At 43.7% G+C, this 25,022-nt stretch overlaps 1 protein-coding gene across 2 annotated transcripts in view; it reads left to right on the forward strand.

Moving 5' to 3' along the window:
• The first annotated feature begins 1,168 nt into the window (after positions 1-1,168).
• The window catches only part of ASPSCR1 (ASPSCR1 tether for SLC2A4, UBX domain containing), a 141,639-nt gene continuing 117,785 nt past the window's right edge, over positions 1,169-25,022 (forward strand). For both annotated transcript variants that reach the window (XM_030205175.1, XM_030205176.1), the window contains exons 1-5: positions 1,169-1,262; positions 1,339-1,394; positions 13,422-13,536; positions 20,907-21,007; positions 23,187-23,244. In XM_030205175.1, coding sequence (XP_030061035.1) covers positions 1,179-1,262; positions 1,339-1,394; positions 13,422-13,536; positions 20,907-21,007; positions 23,187-23,244 — 414 coding nt within the window. In that variant the 5' untranslated portion in view covers positions 1,169-1,178. The remainder of the gene's footprint in view (positions 1,263-1,338; positions 1,395-13,421; positions 13,537-20,906; positions 21,008-23,186; positions 23,245-25,022) is intronic.

Genomic DNA, 25,022 nt, shown 5'->3' on the forward strand with positions numbered 1-25,022 from the left:
CAAATTTCAGGGTGGATTTCCTGTTTTCTGATCAGTTCATCTTAATTGTTGTAATCTGCCTTGGGAAGCCTGGTGTTATAAAGATTGGAAGTAAAATTACACTCTCATTGTGGCACATGGAATCACATGTTTACCTCATCTCTTTTGTACAAATGGATTATTCTGTTTTGAGCATGCTTCAGGGGGCAAGTGGTTTTCATAAGTCAAAATAATAAAAATAAATATGTTCTTTCATGCAGATCTCTCATTTGTTTAAACATAACTAAATGGCCTATAAGCCCCTAATGCAGTTAATTTCTTAAAGTATATTTTGTCGTGATGACTTATACTGTGCCAAAACTGGAAGTACAGTGAGAGAATAATAGAATTCAGTAAGATCTAAAATTTATTAACATTATACATTATAATTGTGTTCACATTTGGGTAATAACTGAGAAAATGCTGTTGAAAACTGACTTGAAGGAGGAATAAATATATATCACAGAACTGGAAAATGTTGGCACATTTACACTGACTCTGGACTTCAGCATGAAGATAGCTCTGCCTTCATTATTGAATATCTCTCTTTTAGTAATGAACAATATTAAGTGCATTTTATAATATAACACTGCATTCCGCAAAACAAAAGGAGCAACCATCTTTCTCTTTTGTTCTAGGCACGGGGAAAAAAAAGATTTGAAATGCACCAGGTTTTAACCTAATTCATGCTTAATGTAGGATATAAATGTCATAATAAATAGAAACTAAAATGTTGAGCATCTGATTCTCATAACATGTCTGTTTTAGTGGTCCTTTACCAGGAGAAAGAAAAAATCTCTACACGAACATAGCAGGTGCTAGGGTGCCCTTATAACCAGCCCCTCCAAATGACACCTTATTACATTGTATAACAAATGAAAAGTTATTCTGTTATTATACTTCCTCTGTGTACGTCCGTAAGCTGCACAAACTGACATGTTTGAAAGCATAAGTGAGATGAAATAAAAATGCCACAAGGTGGATGCAGCAGCTCAAAGGGTTGTTTGCTTTGTTTTGAGTGGACGCAGAAGGAGGACGGCTGCGTGAAGAAGGGGAAACAGAGACCACCCTAAGTGGCTTCAACGGATGACGTCATGCCGCCGCCGTCCTGTTCGTCGACGTAGCGCAATAAAGTTGGTTGAGACGTTGACGTCAGTGTAATGGCGGCCGCTGTGGTAACAGTGTTGGCTCCTAACGGGCGGCGGCAGACGGTGAAGGTGTCTCCACGGACCCCCCTGCTACAGGTAGTTGAGGCCGGGGAGGTGGTTGTGGTCGGGCCGGGTGGGGCTTTGGGCTCACTCTTGGTCTCTGTTTCCGTAGGTGCTGGAGGACGTGTGTCGGAGACAGGAACTGCGCTGCCAGGACTTTGGTCTCAGGTGAGAGCTTAGGGGTAGAGGGGAGGGGAGTTGTCAGGAGACATATGATGAGGTGGGGGAGGAGAGAGTAGGAGGTATGGGGGGGGGTTGGGTGACATGGGGTGGAGAGTCATGGTGGGTGGGTGGGAACTATGTGGGGAGACAAGGTGAGAGCTTAGGGGTAAAGGGGAGGGGAGTTGTCAGGAGACATATGAGGTGGGGGGAGGAGAGAGTAGGAGGTATGGGGGGGTTGGGTGACATGGGGTGGAGAGTCATGGTGGGTGGGTGGGAACTATGTGGGGAGACAAGGGGAGGGGAGTTGTCAGGAGACATATGAGGTGGGGGGAGGAGAGAGTAGGAGGTATGGGGGGGGTTGGGTGACATGGGGTGGAGAGTCATGGTGGGTGGGTGGGAACTATGTGGGGAGACAAGGGGAGGGGAGTTGTCAGGAGACATATGATGAGGTGGGGGGAGGAGAGAGTAGGAGGTATGGGGGGGGTTGGGTGACATGGGGTGGAGAGTCATGGTGGGTGGGTGGGAACTATGTGGGGAGACAAGGTGAGAGCTTAGGGGTAAAGGGGAGGGGAGTTGTCAGGAGACATATGATGAGGTGGGGGAGGAGAGAGTAGGAGGTATGGGGGGGGTTGGGTGACATGGGGTGGAGAGTCATGGTGGGTGGGTGGGAACTATGTGGGGAGACAAGGTGAGAGCTTAGGGGTAAAGGGGAGGGGAGTTGTCAGGAGACATATGAGGTGGGGGAGGAGAGAGTAGGAGGTATGGGGGGGGTTGGGTGACATGGGGTGGAGAGTCATGGTGGGTGGGTGGGAACTATGTGGGGAGACAAGGGGAGGGGAGTTGTCAGGAGACATATGAGGTGGGGGGAGGAGAGAGTAGGAGGTATGGGGGGGGTTGGGTGACATGGGGTGGAGAGTCATGGTGGGTGGGTGGGAACTATGTGGGGAGACAAGGGGAGGGGAGTTGTCAGGAGACATATGATGAGGTGGGGGGAGGAGAGAGTAGGAGGTATGGGGGGGGTTGGGTGACATGGGGTGGAGAGTCATGGTGGGTGGGTGGGAACTATGTGGGGAGACAAGGTGAGAGCTTAGGGGTAAAGGGGAGGGGAGTTGTCAGGAGACATATGATGAGGTGGGGGAGGAGAGAGTAGGAGGTATGGGGGGGGTTGGGTGACATGGGGTGGAGAGTCATGGTGGGTGGGTGGGAACTATGTGGGGAGACAAGGTGAGAGCTTAGGGGTAAAGGGGAGGGGAGTTGTCAGGAGACATATGAGGTGGGGGGAGGAGAGAGTAGGAGGTATGGGGGGGGTTGGGTGACATGGGGTGGAGAGTCATGGTGGGTGGGTGGGAACTATGTGGGGAGACAAGGGGAGGGGAGTTGTCAGGAGACATATGAGGTGGGGGGGAGGAGAGAGTAGGAGGTATGGGGGGGGTTGGGTGACATGGGGTGGAGAGTCATGGTGGGTGGGTGGGTGGGAACTATGTGGGGAGACAAGGTGAGAGCTTAGGGGTAAAGGGGAGGGGAGTTGTCAGGAGACATATGATGAGGTGGGGGGAGGAGAGAGTAGGAGGTATGGGGGGGGTTGGGTGACATGGGGTGGAGAGTCATGGTGGGTGGGTGGGAACTATGTGGGGAGACAAGGTGAGAGCTTAGGGGTAAAGGGGAGGGGAGTTGTCAGGAGACATATGAGGTGGGGGGAGGAGAGAGTTGGAGGTATGGGGGGGTTGGGTGACATGGGGTGGAGAGTCATGGTGGGTGGGTGGGAACTATGTGGGGAGACAAGGTGAGAGCTTAGGGGTAAAGGGGAGGGGAGTTGTCAGGAGACATATGATGAGGTGGGGGAGGAGAGAGTAGGAGGTATGGGGGGGGGGTTGGGTGACATGGGGTGGAGAGTCATGGTGGGTGGGTGGGAACTATGTGGGGAGACAAGGTGAGAGCTTAGGGGTAAAGGGGAGGGGAGTTGTCAGGAGACATATGAGGTGGGGGGAGGAGAGAGTAGGAGGTATGGGGGGGGTTGGGTGACATGGGGTGGAGAGTCATGGTGGGTGGGTGGGAACTATGTGGGGAGACAAGGGGAGGGGAGTTGTCAGGAGACATATGAGGTGGGGGGAGGAGAGAGTAGGAGGTATGGGGGGGGGTTGGGTGACATGGGGTGGAGAGTCATGGTGGGTGGGTGGGTGGGAACTATGTGGGGAGACAAGGTGAGAGCTTAGGGGTAAAGGGGAGGGGAGTTGTCAGGAGACATATGATGAGGTGGGGGGGAGGAGAGAGTAGGAGGTATGGGGGGGGTTGGGTGACATGGGGTGGAGAGTCATGGTGGGTGGGAACTATTTGGGGAGACAAGGTGAGAGCTTAGGGGAGGGGAGCTGTCAGGAGACATATGATGAGGTGGGGGGAGGAGAGTGTAGGAGGTATGGGGGGTTTTAGGTGACGTGGTGGAGAGTCATGGTGGGTGGGAACTATGTGGGGAGATGAGTGCTTAGGGGTAAAGGGAATGGAGGGGAGGGGAGGGGGGAGTTGTCAGGAGATGTGAAGTGGTGGGAGGGATGAGAACTGGGGAAGGGGAGTGGGGGGAGGAGAGAGTAGGAGGTATGGGGAGTCTTGGGTGAGATGAGGTTGAGAGTCATGGTGGGTTGGGAACTAAGTGGGGAGACGAGGTGAGAGTGTAGGGGTAAAGGGTAGGGAATGGAGGGGGGAAGTTGTCAGGAGACATATGATGAGGTGGGGGGAGGAGAGAGTAGGAGGTATTGGGGGGGGGGGGTTTGGGTGACATGGGGTGGAGAGTCATGGTGGGTGGGTGGGAACTATGTGGGGAGACGAGATGAGAACTTAGGGGTGTAGGGAATGGAGGGGAGGGGGGAGTTGTCAGGAGATATGATGGGGTGGGAAGTGGTGGGAGGGATGAGAACTGGGGAAGTGGGGGGGGGGAGGAGAGAGTAGGAGGTATGGGGAGTCTTGGGTGAGATGAGGTTGAGAGTCATGGTGGGTTGGGAACTAAGTGGGGAGACGAGGTGAGAGTGTAGGGGTAAAGGGTAGGGAATGGAGGGGGGAAGTTGTCAGGAGATATGATGAGGTGGGGGTGGGGGGAGGAGAGAGTAGGAGGTATGGGGGGTTTTGGGTGAGATGGGGTGGAGAGCCATGGTGGTGGGGTGGGTGGGAACTAAGTGAGGGGAGACGAGTGGAGAGGTCGGGGTGGGGGGGGGTGGGACGGGGTTGAGAGTCGTGGTGAGGGGTGCCCTGTTAGACCTGCTACCAGATACACTTGTAATGTCTGATTAACTTGCTGTTGTGGGCATAATCTTGAGCTTGGTGCATTGCAGGAGTTTCTCCATCACCTCCCTCACTGCAACTGCAGCAGTTTAGGTAATTTGCCTCCTCCTCTTTCTGCTTGTTTTCTGGGTTTCTTTCTGTCTTAAAAACATGGCTGCAGATGAAGGCCAAAAGGCCCATCTAGTCTGCCCATCCTCAGTAACCACTTACTCTTCCTTTCCTACCTATGGGATCCCACATGTCTGTCTTGGTCCCTTCAGGCATAGGGAAAGGGGAAATGGGACTTGATATACTGCCTTTCTGAGTTTTTCTTTTTGCAACTATATTCAAATTTAAGTACTTATTTTGTACCAGTTGAGCATCTTTGGTTGTAATGGCTAGACAGGCCTCTCTCTTCCTCCACTCCCTCTCCTCCCGGTTCCTTGGTTGTTCATATGGTGTTGGGCAGAATAATGGGGTGGTCATGGTCACTGTGGTGCTTCCCATTCCTCTGCTTGTGATTCTTCTCATTTGTGGGAGAAGCACATTATGTGCACAGGGCTAGAGCCTCTCTCCTCCATCCTTTAGACTTCTGACTCTTCATATCTTCTTAAACCTAGCTCTCAATAGTTTTTTTACTTTGGTGTCCATTGCAAGAAAGAGATGATGTTGGAGGTCTATTTTCTGTTTGGTTTTCCTTCTTATCCAGTCTGTAGAGTCCAGGGATAAGTATTGTTTGAATTTCTTTGGTTCAATTGCTGGTGAGAGGCTTTCTTATACAAAAGCATGTTTTGCATATGGTTTTCTGAACTCTTCCTCACTCTTTCTTGTTTCCGGCGTATTTACAGGGCACTTGATGAAAGACTTCTCTTATTTGTACAGGCTGTTTTTTTTTTTGTTTAATTGTAATGGCCTTTGGCTAAAGGGAGTAAAGCTTATATAAGCACCATATCAATCAGGATTGAAGAAAACTCATGATGTAAAGAGGAAGGAAGCTCCAGTCTGGCAATCTTTGTGCTGCCATGGAGTAGAATGGTCCCCTGAAAGGAGAGCATCACTGTGGAGAGGCAGGAAGTGATCCTGTAGCCAGGACCTGCCCTCCAGAGGATGCATTATCCTCTCACTGAGGATGGTATCTAGATAATATTTTAGACAGTGCTGGGGAGGAGCTGGCTGACTTGGTACATGTGGGTGCCAATGACATAGGAAAATGTGAGAGGGAGCTTCTGGAAGTCAAGTTTAGGCTCTTAGAAAGCTCAAATCCAGAGCTTCCAGGGTACCATTTTTCAAATTGCTGCCCATTTCATGCGCAGGATCCAAGAGACAGGCAGAGCTCCGGAATCTCAATGCATGGATGAGGCGATGGTGGGAGGAGAGTTTTTTTTTTCTTTAGGTTTGTTAGGAACTGGACAGTGTTCTGGGCAAAGGGGAGCCTATTCTGGAAAGATGGGCTCCACCTTAACCAGGCTGCTGGCATCAATGTTTAAAAAGAAGATGGTGCAGCTTTTTACGACTACTTATCATTTCTATAGCACTACAAGGCATATGCAGCGCTGTACATCATACGTAAAAAGACAGTCCCTGCTCAAAGAGCTCACAATCTAAGTAGGACAGACAGAACAACTAAGAGGTAAGGGAATTAGAGGGGCTAAAAGGGGTACAGGGCAAGTGAGTAGTGGTTAGGAGTAAAAAGCAGTGTTAGAGGTGGGCTTTTTAACTAGAAACTGGGGGAAGGCCAACAGTCACTCAAAAGTGCATAGTTTGGAACAAGGTATCTTTTTAAAAGATATGACCAAAACAGGGAAGGTAAGGCATCCTTTAAGTGTGTTAAATATTTAAATATCGATATGCAGCACCTGCTGAACCCAAGAGGGATCCAAGATGGCCGACTGAATCGGTTGTGAGATTCCTCGCTCTGTTTCAATTCTGCAATGCCGAAGCGTCGAGGGAAAGCGGCGGCCATAGCTCCCCCGGACCGGCGTACCTCAACGATAAGTGGCCCTATTGATACCTTTTTACGGGGACTCCAGGTTCCTGAAGGGTTGGTGGGCGGCGGATTGGCGGCGCCCGGGGCAGCTGGAGAGCCCGGGACGCTGCCCCTGCTAGACGTGACACTCAGCCCCGACCGGCGAACTCCGCCCCCGCAGCCCCTGAGCGTTCCCCCTCCATTGATGGCGTCTTCCCCGCAGCTTCTGGAAAGTGCTACGAGGGAATCGACGGGAGCTGGAACTTCGACTCTGGAGAGTGGAAGAATACAAGGTGGGATTTCCCCTTTGCCCGCCCAGGAGTCTTCATCTCAGCTTTGTGGGAGGAACAAAGGCAACTGTGAACTCGGGAGCAGAAGGAACTCAATCCAACGATACACGAGTTCAAGGTACTTTGAATTTTCTTGAAGAGAAACCTGCTGACATTACCTTAGAAAGCCTTTGGGCTTTAATTGCAAATTTGGGGAAAGTCTTCTGCCCACAAATACAGCAAATTGAAACTCGGGTTAAAGAATTAGAAGACGCTGTTGTGGCTGCAGAGTCAGAAAGGAAGGACGTGATTTCTAAGACTAAATCTTTATCTGAGAAACTCCAGAAAGCTCAAGACTTGCAAATACTCACTATTAAAGATGTAACAAATATGAGAAGAAAGATTGAAAACTTGGAGAATGCTCAGAAATCTAACAACTTAAGATTTTAAAAATTTCCGAGAACTATAACAACTACTCCAAGAGAAATGCTAAATAGATATTTAAAAGAAATATTAGGACTCTCAGATAATACTTTACCTCCTATTGTACAATCTTACTACTTACCGACTAAAATGGTGGATACCTCTTTACAACAACCTGAGCAACTTCATGATGTCTCTGCACTGTTAGAAACCCCAACAGAGGACCTAGTAACTGCTTCAACCCTGTTAGTTACTTTAGCTCTATCTTTGGATAAAGCTTTAATAATGAAAAAATTTTTCAGAAGCAGAGACAATGACTTCCTGGGTTTCAAAGTACGAATATTCCCGGATGTGTCTAAAGATACCCAAAAAAGACGCAGACAATTTCTCTTGTTAAAATCGGAGGTTCTCCGTATGGGAGCCACTTTTCACCTACGATATCCTTGCAAGTGTATTGTAAATTATCAGTCAGCTAAATGTTTTTTTTTTATTCCTTGCAGCTTTCCGAATTTATAGTAGCCAGAAGTTCTCAACGGTAAAGCTTTGAATGTATATGAGAACCATAGAAAACCGATTTATAATTTCTTGTAAAAATTCTTGTTAATTCTCCTTAATTGTTAATCTTGGATCCCATTTGTGGACTGGAAGTACTAACTCAATTAATATTATGTTTAAATTTCTTCATTAGTAATTTCTGAGGAATGTACTTTTTCTTTTTCAAATATGGTGTTTATGATATTTTTTGTGTTTAAATATATTTATTAATTTCAAATATTTAAATATTGTTTAAATGTCTCAAGGGCATTAATGTGCAGGAAGTGAGCCTTTTTCAACTGAAGGGAAAACTCTTGAATGAGGGGGCATATGATGAAGTTGAGGGAATAGGCTTAGGAGTAATCTAAAAGTATTTCGCAGAAAGGATGGTGGAAGCGTGGAATGGCCTCCCAGTGGAGGTTGTGGAGTCAAGGACGGTGTCAGAATTTAAAAAAAGGCATGGATTAAACACGTGGGATCGATTAGGAAAAGGAAGAGTTAGGAGTTACAGATGATGGGCCATTTGGCCTTTATCTGCCAACATGTTTCTATCCTGAAAGCGAGGTTGCAATAGAGACCATTGTAGACCAGGTGCCAAGCAGGCAGATCCTCACTGACAGAAGTCATGGTCCTTATGACCCAGACAAGGAGGAGTGGACTCATTTTGCCCTTTTATTTGCTGATGTTTGGGGGGGGGGGGGGGGGGGGGGGGGGAGGTTAGTTGGCTCTGCAACATTGCAGAGTCACAGTGTGGCTCTGGTTTCTTATTTATTTAATTGCTTTTGTATCCCACATTTTCCCACCTATTTGTGGGCTCAGTGTGGCTTACAATACATTGTAAATGATGGAAGTACAGTTTGTTACATTACGATTATGGGTTACATTGTGAATAGTTAAGGAAGACAGAGTCAGATCAATCACCTTTGGGGCGTAGAAATGAAAGGATATGACGTTGGGGAATTACTACGCTGATCGAATAATAGCAAGTGAGCGATGGGGTAGACATTTTTTATCTGTGGGTAGATTGTTGAATGGGAGAGAGTACGGGGAAGTGGAGTACATGGGGTAATATCTTGAGGCGTTGTTATGGTGTATATGGGATTTATATGTTTTGATCCTTGCGGTATGTTTTGTCAAAGAGAGGTCTTCAATCGTTTGCGGAAGTCTGTCAACTCATAGACCGTTCTCAGGCCGCGTGGCAGTGCGTTCGAGTTGCGTGCTCTTGTAGGAGAAGGTTGATGCATGTAGTGCTTTATACTTTATGCCTTTGCACTTAGGGAAGTTATTGGTTGGAGTTCTCTTCTAGTGGGGTTTGGGGAATTAGTGAGGGGGGTTGAAAGGGGGTAGTGTGTGGTTTGGGGTTATTTTTCTGTATTTCAGCTTGTTTCCCAGGATCTTGAATTCCACTTATTTTCTTTCAATAAAAATGATTGATATAAATAAGGAGCAGGCCGATTTTTAAGATTGCAGATTATCACTGTCTACCGCTGAGCAAGTTGTAAATAGAAACAACAAACATTGTTTGAAATGTCTGTATTCAGATGCCAGAAACCAAAGAAATAAGGTGGAAAAGTTAGAATATATTGCACGAAGTGAAAATATGGATATAATAGGCATATCTGAGACCAGGTTGAGGGAAGATAACCAAGGGGACACTGTCATACAAATGATATCACAATGATAGGGTGGATCGAATTGGTGGAGGGGTAGCTTTATTTGTTATCCAGCCCATTCACGCCATCTAGTCTCCCTATTCCTCCCCTAGAGATCCTATGTATTTGAAAACAGTATCTAAATTCAAGAGGGCTTAGGACATCACTTCCGTAATTCACCACCCTTTCCGTAAAGAAGTATTTCCTAGGGTTACTTCTGAGTCTATCCCCTTTCAGCTTCATCCTATGCCCCTTTGTTACTACTACTACTACTACTTAACATTTCTAGAGCGCTACACAGTTTAACAAAGAAGGACAGTCCCTGCTCGAAGGAGCTTACAATCTAAAGGACGAAAGGTCAAGTTGGGGCAGTCAAGATTTCCTGAATAGAGGTGTAGTGGTTAGGTGCCGAAGGCAACATTGAAGAGGTGGGCTTTGAGCAAGGCTTTGAAGATGGGCAGGGAGGGGGCCTGGCGTATGGGCTCAGGGAGTTTATTCCAAGCATGGGGTGAGGCGAGGCAGAAAGGGCGGAGCCTGGAGTTGGCGGTGGTGGTTCCAAAGTTTCCTTTCAATTTAAAAAGACTCACCTCCTGTGCATTTATGCCACGTAGGTATTTAAATGTCTCTATATCATCGTCCCTCTCCTGCCTTCAAAAGTATACATATTGAGATTTTTGTCTGTCCCCAAACACTTTGACTAAGACCACTCACCACTTTAGTAGCTGCCCTCTGGACTGACTGCATCCTGCTTGTATCTTTTTGAAGGTGCGGTCTCCAGAATTGTATAGAATGTTCTAAATGAGGTCTTGCGAGAGTTTTATACAAGGGCATCATCACCTCCTTTTTCCTATTGGGCCATTCCTCTCCCTATGCACCCAAGCATCCTTCTAGCTTTCACCGTAGCATTTTCTATCACATAATGATCACATCCAAGTGCTGTTCCTCTTTTGTGCACAAACGTTCTTCACCCCCAAACTGTACTGTGCCTCATTTTTTTTTGCAGTCCATAGAAATAGAATAAAATAAAACATAGAAAAGAAAATGATACCTTTTTTATTGGGCTAACTTAATACATTTTTTGATTAGCTTTCGAAGGTAGCCCCCATTCGTCAGATCAGAAGTAAGCACATTTTGATAAGTAACAGCAATTATAAGTGAAACATCAAAGTATTTCAGTGACAGTCTGAAAGGATGAGGGAGGGGTGGGCTAGGTGAGAAACAGAGAGGGCTGAGAAGATGAGGGACAGGGAGATATGCATGGCGATCAGAGGGTGACAAAGCAGTAAAGTTTCATGGTTTATAATGGGCTAGGAAACCCAGATCTTTAAGCCCTGTCTGTTGGGTGTCCAAATATTTAATCATTTTGACTTCAAAGGTCTTGCATTCCTGTATTGTTTTAAAGTTTCCTTTCGGTATTCTCACCATAAAATCATTGGTACAGTGTTCTGGCTTTGTAAAGTGCTGTCCCACAGAGGTATCATCCTGGTTGACATCGGCATTTTTCATATGATGTCTATGTAAATTAAATGTCTTGTTTCTCCAATATAGCACCCTTCGTCACATTTTTTACACTGGATGACATATAATACATTGGAAGATGAGCATGTGAAGGATTCCTTTTATGTTGAATGTTTTTCCTTTGTGAATGACCGTGGGGTCTTGTGAAATGTTTTGACATAGTTTTATTTATTTATTTGTTAAATTTGTATCCCACATTTTCCCACCTTTTTGCAGGCTCTATGTAGCTTACATAATACCGTTAATGGCGTTAGCCGATTCCGGTCTGAAACAAATACAAGGTATGAACAATACAAGATGATATTGTGGTAGAATGAGGTACATGTATGGTAGGTACAAATGGGAGGAGCTTAGAGAGGGAGAGGAAGAGTCAGGTCTTTGGTTAAATTGTGTCGCAGGTATCTAGGTATTTTTATGTTGGGTGGGTGGGGTATGCTTTTCTGAACAGGTCTGTCTTTAGTGCTTTCTGGAAATTTAGATAGTCGAACGTGGTTTTTACTGCTTTTGGTAATGCATTCCATTGTTGTGCACTTAAGTAGGAAAAGCTAGTTGCATAGGTGGATTTGTATTTGAGTCCTTTGCTGCTTGGGTAGTGGAGGTTTAGGTATAATCGTGCAGATTTTGTGGTGTTTCTGGTTGGCAGGTCGATGAGGTCTGTCATGTATCCTGGTGCCTCGCTGTAAATAAATTTATGAACAGTCGTGCAGATTTTGAGCTTATATGTCTAGCTCCATCTCTACCCGTTTTTAAATCTATGCTAAAACCCCACCTTTTCACTGCTGCTTTTAGCTCCTAGCCACTACTCAGTTGCCCTCCCCTTGTCCCTGCCTTCCTTCTCACCCAGTATTTCCCTCACCCGTAACTGTCTTGTTTGTCTGTATTATTTAGATTGTAAGCTCTTTTGAGCAGGGACTATCTCTTTGTATCAGGTGTTCAGCGCTGCGTGCGTCTGGTAGCACTATACAAATGCTAATAATAATTTTGAAAGTGATATGTTCTTTGGTAGTCAATGCAGTTTTTTTCGAAGTGGCTTGGCGCTGTCAAAACGCGTTTTTTCCAAATATAAGCCTGGCTGCTGTATTTTGGGCGGTCTGATGTTTCTTTATGATTTGATCCTTGCATCCCGCATAGATTCCATTACAGTAGTCTGCGTGGCTTAGTACCCATTGACTGTATCGGGTTACGGAATATTTCCCTCAGGAAGATTGGTTTCACGCGTTTTGAGTTTCCACATAGAGGAAAACATTTTCTTTATGATGGAATTCGCTTGGGTCTCTAGTGAGAGGTAACGGCAGATTGTTACTTCGAGAATTTTCAGGCTGTCTGAGATAGGGAGGGTGTATCCTGGGGTGTTAATATTTGTGGGTTTGTATGTATTGTTTTGGGATGAGATGATGAGACTGTGTTTTTCTGTATTGAGTTTTAGTTGGAATGCATTTGCCCATGAGTTTTTTTTTTAATTTTTTTATTTTTTTTGTTACATTTGTACCCCGCGCTTTCCCACTCATGGCAGGCTCAATGCGGCAGGCAACGGAGGGTTAAGTGACTTGCCCAAAGTCACAAGGAGCTGCCTGTGCCGGGAATTGAACTCAGTTCCTCAGTTCCCCAGGACCAAAGTCCACCACCCTAACCACTAGGCCACTGGATATATTGCAAGGATATGTGCCATTCTAATAACAGTATTTTTTGAAATAATTCAGAAAATACATATGAGGTTTACTTCCCTTGAGGATAACTTGTGCTCATGTTCAAACTCGGCATACTATCCATTCATCCCGGACAATTCTCACAGCTTCAAAACATAGTCCCCTTTGACTCTGGCCGAGTTTCGTGTTGCATCTTCAGAAAGGGAATCTAGAAACAAACATAAAAATTACCAACATACCTCTCACACAAGCAGGAACATACACTTTAACCCTGAGCTCCTACATAACCACACAAAATTCTACCATACTTACTAAACAAAGTATAGAATTCAGTTTCAGACACAAATCCCGGGCAGATCCACACCAATGCTCCTCCCTCCAACAGCGCGGAGCATGTGACATCACTGCCCACGTCAGAATCCCATCCCACATTCCTTATTGGTCAAAATCTAGACTCCCACACAACCACAAAGCTGGCCCTCCCGCCTCCAATCAACCCTAAATGCCTGCTTAAAGTAGCTGCTCAACGTATTGCAATACCTAGACCCAAACCCCCTTTGCAATCTCACAGCCTCTCAACCTCCCTGTTCAAGCCATGAGGTTGCACCGTGTCCCAGTGTTTAATTTCTACTAGGATTGAAGCCCAGGATGTGGTTTGTAAAAGCTGCTGTAATTCTCTCCTGTTACCCTTTTGAGGTTTCAATATTGTGTTTTTTTTTTTTCCCCATAGTTCCTGCTTCTGTCTTCATTTGCTTGTGTTTTTTTTTTTTATATAGGTTTCAAAGGACGGTGTTGGATCTGTCTGTGCAGTGGAGGTTTGCCAATCTGCCAAACAATGCCAAGCTGGAGATGATAGCTGCCCCCTGCTGGCGAGGTGGGACAGAAGGCTCGGTATGTCACCCCCCCCCCCCCCCCCCATTACCTTTGTTGGATTAAGAGCTTCAAGTATTGTGGAGATCTGAGTAAAGGAAAATTTTCTGCTTCTGTTGGGAAAACTAACCAGTGGTATGGATAGTTGGAGGGAGGGCCAAGTGCAGGAAGAGACCCTGTCAAATAATGCGGTCAGTGGGGAACTCTTAGTTGATGTGCTCATGCAAGAGTGTTCCTTACAGCTTTTTCAGTCACCGTAGGGGTACGGGTGTCTCCATATGGTATGGTGGTGCCCTCTGGGTGGTTGCACATTTAGCCTCTCCTTTCCTCGATTCATGATGGGTGGGGGAATGGGGTCCATAATTTTAGAGATTGAAGGTTACTAATTTTGATAAATGTTTTGTGTGTATCTGCTCCTTCGTTATAAGGATTATAGAGGTGCCAGTGAAATGTGAGGTGTTCTCTTTTCTCTCCCCCCCCCCCCCCCCCCCCCAGCAAATGAAAACTGTGTGGATAGGAATGGAAATGAAGTAACAGTAAATCAAATGATCAATAATTTGTTAATATTTAAAAGGTAAGAATGTACTGCAGGAGCAATGGGGAGGGGGGAGCATGGGGACAGGTACGTGCACACTGCAGATGACAGTTTTATCCGTCATGTGACTGGAGTTAGCTTCTGTCTCGGGAGAGTTCACTGTGTAGCACTCTTTCATCTGCAGGAATGCCACTGAAGGCCAGCTACTAGATTAACACTATATTGGGTCTACTGTGACTTATTTCTGTAGCACTACTAGGCGTACGCAGCACAGGATATGAAACACGAATGAGACGTCCCCTGCTTGACAGAGCTTAGTCTAAGACAAACGGGTCAAATAAGTAGGGAATTACTTATTGTTGGAATGATTAAAACAGACGTGTGTTTGTCTGCAGTGCTGTAGAAATTAGTTATAGAAGATCAAAAAGGCAAGAAATGAACATGGTTTTTGCTGTAGACAAAATGCTGAGATTGAAGACTTATTGCAGTTCCACAGCTTGGCACATACCTTCACAAATTTAGGGGTGATCTGTAGATTTAGGAAGTCCCAAAGCCCTTTAAAAAAAAAAACATAGTAACATAGTAGATGACGGCAGAAAAAGACCTGCACGGTCCATCCAGTCTGCCCAACAAGATAACTCATATTTGCTGCTTTTTGTGTATACCCTACTTTGATTTGTACCTGTCCTTTTCAGGGCACAGACCGTATAAGTCTGCCCCACCTCCCAACCACCGGCTCTGGCACAGACCGTGTAAGTCTGCCCAGCACTATCCTCACCTCCCCAGCCCTGCCTCCCAACCCTGGCTCTGGCACAGACCGTACAAGTCTGTCCAGCACTATCCCCGCCTCCCAACCACCAGTCCCGCTTCCCACCACCGGCTCTGGCACAGACCGTATAAGTCTGTCCCGCCTCCCGATCTTGACTAAGCTCCTGAGGATCCATTCCTTCAGCACAGGATTCCTTTATGCTTATCCCACGCATGTTTGAATTCAGTTACCGTTTTCATTTCCACCACCTCCCGCGGGAGGGCATTCCAAGCATCCACTACTCTCTCCGTGAAAAAATACTTCCTGACATTTTTCTTGAGTCTGCCCCCCTTCAATCTCATTTCATGTCCTCTCGTTCTACCACCTTCCCATCTCCGGAAAAGGTTCGTTTGCGGATTAATACCTTTCAAATATTTGAACGTCTGTATCATATCACCCCTGTTTCTCCTTTCCTCCAGAGTATACATGTTTAGTTCAGCAAGTCTCTCCTCATACGTAAAGGAGAGGATTCTTCTGTATTTCCCCTGTCTAAATGGATGAGAGAGGCGATATAAAGCTTTTTCACATCACTGTGCTGCTATGTCACACAGAATGGTTTCTGGTCTTTAAACCAAATGTAATATCAGATGGAGAGAACCTGAATAAATGTGTAACAGTTTTTAAATTACTTCATTTATTTAAGGTACAAAAGTTATCCAGTCCCTATATCACATATATGAAAAAGTAACTGCCCCCTGATCTTAACTGGTTGTATCCCCTTTAGCAGCAATAATGTCAACTAAACGCTTCCTGTAATTTGATACTGGTTTTTCACATTTCTGTTGAGGAATCTTAGCCCACACTTCTTTACATAACTGCTTTAATTCACACATTTGTAGGTTTTCATGCATGAACTGCTCGTTTTTCAGATCCTGCCACAGCATCTCTATTGTATTTAAGTCAGGACTTTGACTGCAACGATCCTGATCGTTAATTTTGTTTCTCCTTGGCCATTTAGACATTGCTTTTGCATCTTGGATCATTGTCTTGCTGCAAAACCATTACTCTTTGGCTTTAGCTCACGTATGGATGACCAGTCAGTCATTCTGTTTAAGAATTTTCTGGTACAGTGCAGAATTAATAGTTCCTTTAGTAATGGCAAGTTTTACAGGTCTTGAGGCATCAAAGCATCCCCACACCATCACACTACCACCACCACCGTGTTTGCTATTATGATCTTTCTGTGGAATGCTGTGTTTGCTTTATGCCAGACGTAACAGGACCTGTGTTCTCCAAGAGTTCTGCTTTTGACTCATCTGTCCATAGACTTACCCCAAAAGGCTTGGGCATCCTCCAGATGTATGTCTGTTGCAAATTTGAGATGAGCATTGATGGCATTCTTAGATAACTGTGATTTCTACCTTACTACTCTCCCATGAATCCCATTTTTGCTCAGTCTTTCTTATTGTAGCCATGAACATTGATCTTCGCTGACTAGAGAGGCTGCGATTCTAAGGATGTTCTTCTGGGATGATATGACTTCTTGGATGAGTTGTCGCTGTACCACTGTTCCAGTCTTCTCTGATTTGGAGATAATGACTCATTGTGGTTCAGTGGAATCCCAGACCTCTTCAAATAGTTTTGTAACCCTTTCCAGAATGATAGTTCAACTTTTGTCATCTCTTCTGGCATTTCTTTTGATGTTGGCATAACATTTTTGTAAAAACGTTGTGGGTGGCTACTTCTCAGCGTAAAGTTAGATATAGGTATATGTAAAATTTAAATTGATAGATTCAGCTGACTGAAACAGCCAGGCTTGATTTCAGCCAGCCCTGCAAACCTGGCTGTTTCAGTCAGCTCAATCTTATCAATTTTAAATTTGGGTAACTTAGAGGGCAGTTGATTTTTCATGTGGGTGTTGGAGAAATTTGTTCCTTAAATAGTTATAATTCAACTGGTGTATCTACTTGGGTCCCCTTTGTCAAATGGAACACTCATTGGTTGAATAGTGAATACTATCCAAAAAACCACAGGAGGCAGCTGGGGTTGGGAGGAAATGTGAGCAAGTGAATAATCAAATCCTGTGGGGATGGAATGGAACTTAACGGGTGGGTATGGGTTAGAATATATGTGCTGCAAAGATTTGACATGTTTGCATTGTTTGCACAGGCATATTTAGTGTTTTTAATTTCATGTTCCTGTGTTTTGATGATAGTTATTTGATTATTGTTCTGTTTGTATATGTTTTTACTGGATTATTGTTTGGGGTTTTTTCTACTACTACTATTTAGCATTTCTATAGCGCTACAAGGCGTACGCAGCGCTGCACAAACATAGAAGAAAGACAGTCCCTGCTCAAAGAGCTTACAATCTAATAGACAAAAATAAAGTAATCACATCAATTAATGTGTACAGGAAGGAGGAGAGGAGGGTAGGTGGAGGTGAGTGGTTACAAGTCAAAAGCAATGTTAAAGAGGTGGGCTTTCAGTCTAGATTTAAAGATGGCCAAGGATGGGGCAAGACGTAGGGGCTCAGGAAGTTTATTCCAGGCGTAGGGTGCAGCGAGACAGAAGGCGCAAAGTCTGGAGTTGGCAGTAGTGGAGAAGGGAACAGATAAGGATTTATCCATGGAGCAGAGTGCTCATTTAATAGGCGGGCTATAAATATTTCAAATTCCATTGGGGATGGGTGAAACTTCTCTTCTTGTGCAGCTTGTGTGTGTGTAGCAGGATAAGGAAGGAGAAGTCTAGTCTTGCCTTTAAATTTTCTTTCCTTGAGTCCTGTTAGACTACTCCAGAACCCTCTTGGAATGTCGGAGGTTGTGCTGATCTTGTTTCCTCTGATTCTCTTTATTTGGCTCCCCTGTTTCTTAGAGGTGGGGGAGTGTTATGTTGTTTTATTCATTTCGAAGTTTTCCCAAAGCTTAAAGCCGTTCCATTGCCTTGGCTGCAGCACTCCTTTAATATAAATGTCACAAAAATTGTGATACTCTGTTTTTTGGAACGAATTTGAAATATCTTTATTAAATTGCCAATATAGCATATAATATAATGCAAATTGATACAAGGCTATGAACTTCTTTTGCTTTGGAATTTAAATAAAAAGCTAATATCGTGTTTAACCTGTTTTAATTTCTTTGCTACCTTATACGTGGTATGAATGTTACGATATGATTCTATTCTGTAGTATAATGGAGTTCCTGTCCTACCTCTTTAATTTTGTATTTTGTTGTGAATTGTTTACTGCTTTTGACTTTTGTCTGCGTAAATGACGTGGTATATAGCAGATTTCCAATAACCCTCCCCCCCCCCCCTTAAAAAAAGAAACAAAAACAAACCCTAAAACAAATTGACCTGCAAAAGAAAAACAAATTGTGGTCCTCTGATTCCATCTGCTGGCAAAGTGGCATAAACCCACACTTTTTGCACTTGTCTAGTAGAGTTTTGGGAAAAGAAATTTAACAGATGCAACTAAACTTCTCTGTAAAACATCACAAGGTCCTAAGGAAGAAAGGCCCTTTTTTTAATAGGGGGAAAGGAAGAAAAAAAAAAAAAGGTCAAGTCCACCACAGTGCTCGAAGATTGATACTGGTAAAATGCCTCTGTAGTTCAAAATGAGCAATATTTTTAAAGTAGTTTTGAAATTTTAAATATAAAAACATTCTAAAAAGATATACTTAAAAGCACATCTAGCATGGCCATTTTTTAAATTCAATGCTGTAGTTAATTAGCTCATCACGCACAACCTAGTATGTAGAAACATTTGTCAACTTATTTTCAAAAACGTTTACATTCTTTTGAGACAAACATTAATATTGTAGTGGCTGTAAAACCTACCAAATTACGTAGTATGTTCATGGAAGTCATGTGCGTAGATATATCCTAGTTCAAAAGAAATGTAAGGCTTTTTAAAAAGAATTTGGTGTCTGAGCAGAGGATTTTGCTAAGATGGAACACCATAAAGCAGCTATAGTTGCTGGGATGGATCCTCTTTGTCAAGAACAGCAGGAGGAGAAACATGGGTTCTAAAATGTATTATACACAAAGTAGTGGGAGTAACTAAATCAATATTATACTCTGTATCTTATTCTATAATGTGTATGTCGTAACATTTTGTAAGCCACATTGAGCCTGCAAATAGGTGGAAAAATGTGGGATACAAGTGCAGCAAATAGGTAAATTAAGCCTCCACTATCCGGTTGAGAAGAAATATATATTCAGATATGATCATATTCTATTAAAGGAGGAAAAAATCCTCAAAGTGCATAGGTGTGTTATAATCCCTATTGGCACTCAAGCAATCCCGTCGACCAGTTCCTCGGTCTTAAGGGGATTTAATATTTATCATTGGCAAAAAACCTCCTTAATAGGCATGCAGTACCAAGCAAGTTTTTGTAGGGCGTCTTTTATCTCTTTTTCGATCAGCCCTCTTCAAAAATCACATACTGCATACACCTAATAACATATATTGATCAAGCAAAGTAAACTTAGCTTGTGTTGCTTTATCAACTGAAATCCACGATTCCCACATCCAGATCTCCCTTGACCAACGATGGCCAGCGTTTCGCTGTGCTGTTTAACACAGTATAGCTGCTTCAGGGTCCTAACAGGGAACAGATCTACGAAAGCTACTCTAACATAGAGAACTGGTTCAGTTGATAAAACACAAGTTAAGTTTACTTTGCTTGATCAATATATCTTAGGTGTATGCAGTACGTGATTTTTGAAGAGGCCTGATCGAAGAAGAGAGATAAAAGACTCCCTACAAACTTGCTTGGTACTGCATGCCTACTAAGGAGGTTTTTTGCCAATGATAAATATTAAATCCCCTTAAGACTGAGGAACTGGTCAACGGGATTGCTCGAGTGCTGATAAGTATTATAACACCTATGCACATTGAGTCTTTTTTCCTCCTTTTAATAGAATATCATATATGAATATATATTCTCAACTGGATAGTGGAGGCTTAATAGAGTTTTCTAAAATTTATTGCCAGGGACAAAATATGCTTGCTGGGGTTTGGGGCTGGTTGGAGTCCATACCCCTCGCTTACTTCACCTTTGTGCAGTCCTTTTCTCCTTCCCCCCCCCCCCCCTTTTTTTTTTTTACATGTTCTCCTTACCTTCAAGGCCTTCAGGGATGCTTCGGCTGCTCCCTGGCTCCTGTGAGGCTGAAAATTCTTCCGCTGCTTTCCCTGAAATGCTTCTGCTTCCTTTTTTTTTTTTTTTTCCATGGGTTATCTGGCCACCCCAAGATGAACATGCAAGTGCCTTTTCAAAATGCTGGTGATGAGATTCAAGGGATGCTTAACCTGGAACTGATGACTTTTTTTGGCTTTTCGGCAGTTTGGCACACGCTTGTTTACAAATGTAAGAGTTATGTTACCTTCCAAACTACACAGTTTTGACTGGCTGGCTCTTGGATGTCAAGGATATGACTTTCACACTGACTGACTCGTATAGCCCAGGGAAGCAGGGAGCATGATTAGGCTGGTCAGTGGGGGGTCATATCTCTGGGTCTTGGAACTATGGTGGTGTATCTGGCTATTGGAACCCAGTGGCATTTGGTTCCCTCCCCCATTTTTTTTTTAATAGTGTTACATTTACCAAATAGGCTTATACTGAAGCAGCTGTGAGAGAGTCTGGAGAACTATCTCCTCCTTTTTGTTAGCGTCTTGCTACTGCCAAAAAGGTGAAATCTCCAGAAACCAGACCTCAATCCTGGGATTGATTTAAATGGATTGGTAAGGAGATGCCTGCAGCCTCTCGCAGTGATGAATGGGTTTTAATGTTGTGTGGTTCCTGAGGGAAGGAACTTCTCCTGCACATTTTGCATTTTCCATATTTTTGCATCTAGAAATATAATTCCATTTTCCTTTTGCTTCTTTCCTCCAGTTTTTTCCCCCACTAAACCTAATAATAGATTTGTGTAGTGTGTGTGTGTGTGGGGGGGGGGGGGGGGGGGGGGGGGGAAGTACTTTTGTTTCTGATGCTGCAATGTATGAATCTTAAAGTTGAATGCATGTTTTGTGTTTCTTTTCCTGAGATAACGGTAGGACTTCCAGCTAGTGGATCCTCATGGTTGTGATGGTTTCGATCTGCTTTTATAGGTGGCTATTGCATTTCTGTTGGAAGATGGGTCACGATTACAAGATGACTTTCATTGTGAGCAGACACTCTGGGAACTTCTCTGTCATTTTCCACAGACCAGGTAATCTGACTCTAAATCAGAACCATTTCTTCTGAGGAGATTTAGGCCTTATGCAATCCATGGATCTTGGTGTTCTGAATTAGTTGCAGTTCCACCTTGCATAACTTATGTGCCTCCACTGTGGTATAGCTGATATCTAATCAGTCAGTTTCTTTTTGAAGTCCGTTAAAGATTAGTACCTGTAGACTGTCAAACTTACTTTAGTGCTAAAGAGAGTTGGAAGATCCTTCAAGATTCAGTTTGATATATCACAGATTCTCAAAAGGAATAAGTGGTTCATAGGCTTAAAAGTTTTATAAGGGGGAAAAGAAAAATGTACAAAACCAATAAGGTACAGGATACATAAGGATAAGTATCTCTGAGATACTTTGTCATCCCTGTGATACTTTGTAACCACACATTGTGTTATCTCTATGACACTTTGTACCCATACATTGTATTATCTGTGAGATACTTTGTAACCATACATTGATTGAGGCATATTTTCAAAGCACTTAGCCTTCCAAAGTTCCATAGGTTTCAATGGAACTTTAGAAGGCTAAGTGCTTTGAAAATATGCATGATTGTAAGCTGCACTGAACCTGCTATCGAGCAGGAAAGAGCGGGGTATAAATGCTATAAATAAGTAATGGGGAGAGGAAAGGTTACAATTTAAAACAAGGGTGTGAAACTCTGTAAGGGAGGAGTTATGAACCTGAGCTACAGTTAGGACAGTTGATTTTACACTAAGTTGTGCTATTTAGCACAGGCTCTCAATGGGGAAAATCCACTGCTTATTTCTGGGATAAGCAGCATAAAATGTATTGAACTTTTGGGGTCTTGCCAGGTATTTGTGACCTGGACGGGACACTGGGCTTGATGGACTTTTGGTCTGTCCCAGTGTGGCAATACTTATGCATAAAATGGGAGCCTTTGCTAAAATAATAAGCTGTTTGAAGAGTAACCCACTTTGATAACTCCCCCTCTGAATGCCCAGCTTTCGGTACAGAGGAACTTCACCTTGTGCTGAGATGGTGTTGCATTGTTTTACAGATCTGTATGTTTAGGGACTTTACCTCTGGGACATGGCCATCCCCTTTGTGAACAAACTGATTTATTAACACGAGTTCCTTTCCTTGTGTGTACACCAGACTCGGTTATTTTAATGTAGACTATACTCTGCACAGTCAGTTAAGACAATTTAGCAAGTACTAATAAACTAACTACATTTTCATTTTCAGTTGATTACAACTTTATTCTTCTTTGCTGATGTATAATTGCTGCATATGTCAGCTTCCATGCATTGCAGATGTGTGACAGACTTTATTTTTAAAAAATGTAGACCCGTAATTTTCCTGGACTTATCCAGGGATACTCAAAAAAAGGAGGAAAGCTTTTCTGCAGCTTAAATCCAGACTGTTAAATATCGGTGGAACTTTAAGTATCCCTGTCGATGTGTAGTTGCCTTTAACTCTCAAAATTATATTTTCTTTGAGCCTGAGAAACTTTGAGTTTGTCTCTAGTAAGGAAATAGTGAGTTAAACCCTGAATATTATGCTATGTATCGGCTGTATTCATAGAAGTTGCCTTCTACTTTTGTTTACTTTGATATTTCATAAATATTTGCTTAGATCTTGGATAACCATATTGTGGTCTTAAAAATTGGTTTTTTTTTTCCTTTTTGTAATGTTTTATTCATAATGAATTGTTTTTCCATATTCCTGAATTTATGTATATACATAGTAACATAGTAGATGACGGCAGAAAAGACCTGCACGGTCCATCCAGTCTGCCCAACAAGATAAACTCATATGTGCTACTTTTTGTGTATACCTTACCTTGATTTGTACCTGTCCTTTTCAGGGCACAGACCGTATAAGTCTGCCCAGCACTATCCCCGTCTCCCAAAAAAAAAAAATGTAGACCTGTTTAAAGCTAAGCAGTTTAGAATTTTAAGCAAACATAACCATACTTGTATTCTTGTTAGAGGATGAGCTGCATCACTAACACATTCTAGGGCTTGGGGTACCTCTGTGCCCCATTAATTGGTGTCTCGTGTGTGTGTGTGTGTGTGTGTGGGGGGGGGGGGGGGGTGTAGAATGGCTTCTTCCGTCTGAAACTGGAAGGCTGAAAGAGGTGAGAGTTCTCTGTTATCAGATTCCCTAGGTCATGTTACCTCAGCTATATTTGTATTTTGCAGAATGACTGTGAATCAATCATGTGAATCAACTCCAAGCTGTTTGTACATGAGAGATGAGGTAAGGGGAGCCTCTGTGTGTGTGGGGGGGGTTGATAGTACATGGGCATGGAGTCAAGTGGCAAGTGGGCTAGTAGACGGAGGCTTAGTTGACTTGACTCGTACGTGAGCCTTGAAGGTAAATCTCACATGCTCATGTCTGTGTATAGTGCTTGACAAAATCCAGCGATTGTCTTAAAGCCAAGCAACACGGGTGAAGCATAAACTGTATGTGAAAAGGAAAGGTTAATAGTCCCCAGGCTCTATAGAGCACAACCCACATTTTGTGGACGTAGCTCTGTTCCATCTGCAATTAGAAAGGAGGAACCAGCTCTGAACGAAGCTCTTCTTAATGTCACAAGAATTACAACAGCTGTTGCCTTTTCATAAATCTTGACTCTTGTGTTCTGATTTATAATCTTTGAACTGAGAGCAGTGAGCTGTATTCAGTATTTCCGTCATCTGTGAAATAGGGAAATGTCCATGTTTTACTATAGATGTACCTTCAGGTTTTGGGAACAGGATGCTGAGACAGATGGGCATTTAGTTCTTGTATCAAATATAAATTAGAAGTAGAGTAAATGAAATCACTCTAGCACTGGTAATTGTCATAATGTGAAAGATAAAACCAAATGCCAAAAAGTCGCACAAGTACCACCAGATCCAAGATAATGAATAAACGTTGTACGTACATTCTTCAGCTCCTTGAGCTCTTGTATAGAGGAGAATTTCGATATGATGTCGTAAGTCCGACTTGGACGTTTTACATAAAACCCAAAACCCACTACACCTAATTGTACAACACTACAGTAACCCTTATGGGTGAAGAGGGCACTTATTTGTGGGCACAATGGGTTTCTGGTGAGTTTTGGAGGGCTCACAGTTTCCATCACAGGTGTAACAGGTAGGAGGGGGGGGGGGGGGGTATGGACCTTAGTCCATTTTCCATAATGCACTGCACCCACTACTAGACTATACTCCAGGGACCTGCTTACTTCTCTAATGGACTGGCAAGTAATGTTTTTAATCACATTTGTGGGGAGTTTGAGGGGGTCAAGTGACTACTGGGTGAGTAAGGGGAGGTCATCCCTAATTCAACCCTATCAACCCACTCATTACTTTACCTCACCCATTTCTATTCTTCTATCACCTTCTCCCACTACTCCAACCAGAGTTACACCTAATCACACTGACCACCCTTCAACATCTTCTGTCCTTCTGTGACTGTTCTCTTGTGCTTGACTGCTTAAATATTTTAAATTTAAATGCTTTACTTTTTGTCTATTAGATTGTAAGCTCTTTGAGCAGGGACTGTCTTTCTTCTGTGTTTGTACAGCGCTGCGTACACTTTGTAGCGCTCTAGAAAATGTTAAATAGTAATTCCCTCCAGTGGTCATTTGGATTCAATTAGGACACTTTTTGTGCCTTATTCTAAAAACAGGTCTAGCTCAAAACGTCTTAGCTTTAGTCTTGGACGGTTTGGTTTTATTCCATTATGGCTGAAAAATATCCGTGTTAGGAACACCCAAATCCCATCCTTAATATGCCCCCCTGAGACTTGGACGCACTGCAAACTAACAGCACAGAAAAATATGTAATAGGTTTTGAAAATAGCGATTTGGCTGTTTTTGTGGCCTTGCTCCCAGGTTTCCGGTTCATGGACTGGACCTGGTAGAGTGCCGAGCTCATCAGTGCAGTCGTCTGTCATCACCCCTGGGCAGCCAACTTGTTGCAGCCTTCAGGGGTGCAACTTTTATTTTACTTGATTTGATGTATCTTTACCTGATCTTTATCATTTTG

Source organism: Microcaecilia unicolor, chromosome 6 (assembly GCF_901765095.1).
Source record: "Microcaecilia unicolor chromosome 6, aMicUni1.1, whole genome shotgun sequence".
Lineage (NCBI taxonomy): Eukaryota > Metazoa > Chordata > Amphibia > Gymnophiona > Siphonopidae > Microcaecilia > Microcaecilia unicolor.